Source organism: Myotis davidii, unplaced genomic scaffold (genome assembly GCF_000327345.1).
Source record: "Myotis davidii unplaced genomic scaffold, ASM32734v1 scaffold102, whole genome shotgun sequence".
NCBI lineage: Eukaryota > Metazoa > Chordata > Mammalia > Chiroptera > Vespertilionidae > Myotis > Myotis davidii.
This window is the reverse complement of record NW_006293778.1, coordinates 417,216-423,101: the sequence shown is the minus strand read 5'-3', so window position 1 is coordinate 423,101 and position 5,886 is coordinate 417,216. Positions and strand designations below refer to the sequence as shown.

The 5,886-nt window shown below is 43.1% G+C and overlaps 1 protein-coding gene across 1 annotated transcript in view; it reads right to left on the bottom strand.

The window, feature by feature from the left end:
• Positions 1-5,886, bottom strand: part of MCF2L2 (MCF.2 cell line derived transforming sequence-like 2) — a 114,681-nt gene that overhangs the window by 48,513 nt on the left and 60,282 nt on the right. Inside the window, exons 5-7 of the mRNA XM_006767398.2 lie at positions 3,937-4,003; positions 2,802-2,917; positions 1,621-1,690 (exon numbers count right to left, since the gene is read on the bottom strand). Of these exons, the coding sequence (XP_006767461.2) occupies positions 1,621-1,690; positions 2,802-2,917; positions 3,937-4,003 (253 nt within the window). The remainder of the gene's footprint in view (positions 1-1,620; positions 1,691-2,801; positions 2,918-3,936; positions 4,004-5,886) is intronic.

Genomic DNA, 5,886 nt, shown 5'->3' with positions numbered 1-5,886 from the left:
CTTGCTCTCTGCCACCCGGGAGTGGGCCTAAGCCAGCAGGTCGTTATCTCCAGAGGGGTCCCAGACTGTGAGAAGGCACAAGTGGGGCTGAGGTACACCCCCCCTCCGCCAGTGCACAAATTTTTGTGCACCGGGCCTCTAGTAGGGTAATATGCAAATTGACCAAATGGCAGAATAACCAGTTGCTGATTCACAGATATGCAAATTGACCAAATGGCAGAATAACCAGTTGCTATGATTCACAGTGAGCAACAGGGGGCAGATGCTCAACACAGGAGCTGCCCCCTGGTGGTCAGTGCACTCCCACAGGGGGAGCGCTGCTCAGCCACCAGCTGGGCTGATGGCTGGCGAGCGCAGCGGAGATGACAGGATGGCAGCGCTAAGGGTGTCACTGCTAAAGGGAGCAGGCCAGGCTGAGGAACCCCCTCCTCCCCCGCTCCCTCTCCCCCCCCAGCGCTCGAGTGTCGTGCACCAGGCCTCTAGTAATGATGTAAGTGTTTATAAAATATTTCTAAACTGTGAAACTAGATTTCACATTGGTGACTTGATAAGTGCAAAATTGTAAAGTAAGGAAAAGCACTAATAATCTGTAAAAACAATTCAAAAAGGAAATCATGAGATTGAATACGAAACAGTTTCCAGCACTTGATGCTTGGAAAGTGCATGCAGGGCCATGGAGGGAGGGGTCTTCTAAGCTGGTTGGGAGCTCTGAGGGTTGAAAGCTCTGTTTTTCCACGATGTCCAATACCTTGAAACCTAGGGATTCTTGTTTGCTTGCTCTCAGTTTACACAAGTATTTCTCTTAAACTCCTGAGTCATAATTTGGGTTGTTTAAAAATTTGGACGTTCTTTGATCTGTTGTCTCAGACTCACAAAAATAAAAATAAAAACAAGAAATGGAAAAGAATGGCTAAGAGAGAAGAAATGGGAAAGATTTAGGAAGCTGAGGGCAGCAGGATCATCTGCAGTCCTCCTATGGGGAGGGGAACACATGGGTTCTAGCACCCAGGGAGCACCACTGACCCCAACAACTTATTTATTGCCCAGAGCAGGGGTGGAGAAGTCTGAGTGGGAAGAGGGCTGTGTGGTTGGAAGGGGAGGTCGTTAGACGTATGTGGTTGTAGAACAGGAAATTCACAAATCGGATGCGATCCGTCCGAGAGGCCGTAGAGTTAACATTTTCTTGCCACCCTCTACGCTATAAAACATCAAATGGAAGTCAATACATTTTCAGGGATTTTCAGTTTAACATCAGTACTACTTCTCTTGAGAGTACTAACACAACTAGTGAGGAATGTAAGTGTGACTCTGGTCCTAAAAGAGTTAGGTTAGTCACGCAGAGTTATTCAGGATCAGCTGCTTTGGGTTGCCTGGGGGCCAGTCTTTCATGTCACTGGGCTTTGCCGGAAGCCAGGCTTATAAGGCCCCCACCCATGAGTGAGCTCAGACTGAACATGTCTCACACCGTGTGGCGTTGTGTAGGGGACTTCTGCTTTGCCTTCCAAAGGCAGATGTGTTTTTAGACCATTGGCGTTGCCATTAGCCCTGCCACCTACACGGCAGATTAAGGGCTGACTTGACTCACAAGGTTATTCTGATTGTTTAGGAACGCAGACTTACTCTCTTGAGAAAGCAACGAGCCAGAAGTTCAGGATTCTCGGTGCACTTTTCCAATTCTTTTAGAAAAGTCCTGGGGGGTGGGGGAGTGGGGAAGTACAATAATGCTTTTAAAATGACATTTACATGCATTACTTTTTTTTTTAAAGTAAAATCATATAAGGTTTTAAGAAGTGCCTGGAAAAAACATTGTTTTCTGAACTTTATTGCTCTTGCTTCATCTTCAACACACTGACTTGGAAGAAAAAAAGTGTATTCTGTGACATGGGTAGGATCCCCTAAAACAACCACATTAAATTCCCTGATAATTCTAAGCACGAGCCACTGCAGATGGGATGCACGATGCTTCCTGACACCCATTAAGGTTAATAAGAACGGCTGCTGTTGCTGCTGCCACCACTGCTATCACCCAAGCTTCCTATGAGCGAGGCAGAAGCTGAGGGCTTCACAAACAATATCTCATTTAATCTTCCACCGAACCTTGCAAGATAGGGTTTCATAAACCCGAGGTTAAGAGAGGCTACATAGATTCCCAGGGAAAGTATTAGAAATGAGATTTCCATTTCGGTTTTGACAACAGACCAATAGACCTAAGATGTGGTTAGGAAACAACCAAGGTTCTTTCCCCTTCTGGCAATTAGATGTGTAATTTTGGAGTCAGTCTAGTGAGTAAAGTGAGGTTTACTCATCTGCAAAATGCAAGGGTTGGAAAATGATTTCCAAAGTCCTTTTGTCCTCTATTTCTCTAGAACTCGGCATTTAAAGCGCCCTGGGCTAAAAGGATGACTTGTTTGACTGGTTAGCATTTCTAACACCCTAGTTCCCAGCACTACCCTATTAAGGCACGGTCATCTTTGTATTCCCCATACAGAACAGGGGCTGACACCCAACAGGTGCTCAATGAATGCTGATGCATAAATAGATAAATTTGCAAAAGAACGCAGGCACAAATACAACATTGATGCCTGACACCTAGTTCAGGCTTCATTAATGTCTTTTCCCTCTTCCCCCCAGGGATCTCGCTGCACTTCTCCCCTCCTTCACATCCCATCCCAACCCACTGATTCTGGGCTACTTGCTTAAGCCTGAAAATATCTAAGTACTTTCATGGCCAAATTCCATCAGTCTGATTTCCAGCCTTCTCTTACTTTCCATTTTTCCTGGTCATTTGAATTATTACATACCTGTTGTGAAATTCGTAGAGTTCTCTAATATTCCCAAAGAGAAAGTCCTTGTTATTCTGAAGAACATCTGGAATCAGATGCTTTAGCCACATATAATCCATTGGAGTGATATATCCCTGCAGAGGTGCAAACAAGGTAGGTTTTACAGATAGAACATATGAGAGATGATCTGAATTAGCTACTCCAGGGAATACAACTTTAATAAAATAATTGGGGAATATGGAACACATATCTCCTGAAAGCCATTCATCAGATTCTTTTGATATTATTTTCCTCATCGGTCCATCTTCAGAAGAAGATGGTTTATTGGGAATGATAATAAAAAGGCACTTTTATAGGAAGAGCAAATACATTTTTAAAAACTTACCTATCATCTTATGACCTGTTGCAATTACTGCCATTTTATTATATCTCCTGCATGACTTTTAGAAAGCTTATTTTATGTGGTTATAATCACCATACATAAATAAATTGTATTGTTTTGCCAAATACATTTTAGAGTCTGCTTGTAAATTTCTACATATATGGTTTTTAATGTAATCTTTTAAGCATTTTTCAGTGTTGCTACAAATTATTCAAAATAATAATTTGTAACAGTTGAATAACATTTCACTATTATTTAACTGGTGCAAAATAATTAGCATGTATATTAGACTTGATTACACATTTCTTTCCTTTTTAATTGGATATTTGGCTTTCTGATATTTTGTGGTAAAAAATTATATTGTAATTTTGTACATATAATTTATTCCTCAAGATTATGCCCTTAGGAAAATACACATTTTCACTAGTAAGAAAAATGTGCTACTTAAAACAATGAGAAACAATACTCTCTTCTTAAATTATCAGAAACATGTCATTGACCATCTCCATTTTTTGGCAAGCATGTGGTGAACCTAGTTGGGCAGTACCAGAATCAGTATGAAGTGGCACAATCCTTTAGAAGGTATTTAGTTACATGGATCAATAGTCATGAGAATGTGCTTATTCCAGCTGGTAAAACACTTGCAATATTATAAGACCTAAAACCTAGGGGGGAATTCCAGAGACACATGGCAACTATTTTGGTTCTCTGTGTAACAAAATTTCTTCAATTTGAACACGTGTTTAACATCCCCCTCCCCAACCTACTTACATCAATTATGCTCTTCATTTCTTTTATATAAACCTCTTCGGTCTCAAGCAAGTCACGAATAAGGCACCTGAATCACAGCAGCAGGTGGGAAGATGAAAGAGAAGGAGGAGGAAAGATTCTTTAGGACTCTTTTAGAATAATGCTCATCAATAGTTCCTCTTAGTGGCTCACTTACTTAGTCAATTCATTCTCTTCTATGGACTACCCACGGCCAACAGCTCACAAAACCACACTCTGATCAGACTGACGTTAGAGGAAATGGCAAGGTTGGAGGACTCAAAACCCGTGTGTGCAGCTGGCGAGTGGCTTGTCCTCGGTGGGCTACGGTGTGGGGGTCAAGAGGGCAGATGGTGGAGGAGGAAATGCCTGGTTTGGATCCTTGGTCAGGAGAGTTTGCCTGAGCCCTATGTTGTCCATGTGGCTTCCTAGACTTTATCTCTAGCTTTCTGCTGTTTCATCGCTCCCTTGGATCTGTGACCCACTCGGGTGTATTGTGTGCACAGGGTTAGACAGATGCCAGTTATGCCCGCTGCTTCCGGCATTCGATGTTTCAGGGGGATTGATTCCCTCAGCCAGATGACTGGAGCTCCATCCGCTTCCCTCGAGGAAAGCAGGTGGGGAGTGAGGTCAGCAAAATTCTAAGATGATCTGCAAGATCCCTGGCTCCTGCTATACACAGACCTTCTCCCCATCAGTCAATCAAACACTAATTTCGGTGCTGCTGTGATGCGACTTTGCCATTCTGATTTGTTCCAGATCAGCTGACCTTCGGATGGGTAAAATGTCCCGGGCGGGCCTGTCCTCATCCCATGATATCTCTAGATCTGGGTCTAGAAGTAGAGAGATTGGAAGCATGAGGAGGTGACATAAGGGAGATTCTCCTTTGCTGGCTTTGGAGGGCACATGTGGCCAGGAGCACAGGCAGCTGGGCGTGGCCTCCAGCTGATTGACAGCATGGAAACAGAGACTTCAGTCCTATGGTTGCAAGGAACTGAGTTGCAAATATAATGGCATGAACCTAGGATACTGAGCACAGCCAGCCAATGGCTTGATTTTAATTTGTGGGACCTGGGCAAAAAGCCAGTCATGCTGTGCCCGGACTCCTGTCCCAGCGAAACTGTGAGCTGAGCTGCTCAGTTTCTGGCCATTTTTTATGCAGCGATAGAAAACTAATAGAGGGAGGCCAGACTCCCACAGCTCTCTCTAGACAGACTGCTTTCCCTCTCTTCTCAGGCTGCGAGGCCACGCTTTCATTTCAAGGCTTTCCTTCAGGCCTCCAAGTGAGTCAGTCAGTGTTTGTACAAGTGTTCGTGTGTGGAGTATGCACACTTATGGTTTCCTGTGAACTGTCGGCGGTTATCTATTAAACGGTAACCTAGCCTAGTGAATGGTTTCTTCTTTCATAAAATGGACATGGCAAGAGACAAATACAGAACATGATTTAGGAAATTCACACAAATATACAAATAGCTATTAGTCTTCCGTAAAAAAAGAAAAAGAAAAGCTCAGGGCACGTGAACCTAACAAAGACATGGTAAAAATTTTCAACTACTAAAATGGCAGGAATTTCAAATCTCAAAGGAAGACCGATCGGTGAGCATGTGGAAACACTCTCAGACAGTCTTGGCGGGAGTGTAAATCCGTGCGCGGTAACTTAGAAATAGCTCACCCCATTGAAAACGCAGCTCCTTGACTCTGTAAATTCCACTTCTAAGAGTGTGTATTGTTTGTTACAAGAAGAAAGCACGGTAGCAACAACCAGATATATGTGGGAAATTACTTAAATCAGGGGTCCTCAAACTTTTTAAACAGGGGCCCAGTTCACTGTCCCTCAGACCGTTGGAGGGCCGGACTATAGTTTAAAAAAAAACTATGAACAAATTCCTATGCACACTGTACATATCTTATTTTGAAGTAAAAAAACAAAACGGGAACAAATACAATATTTGT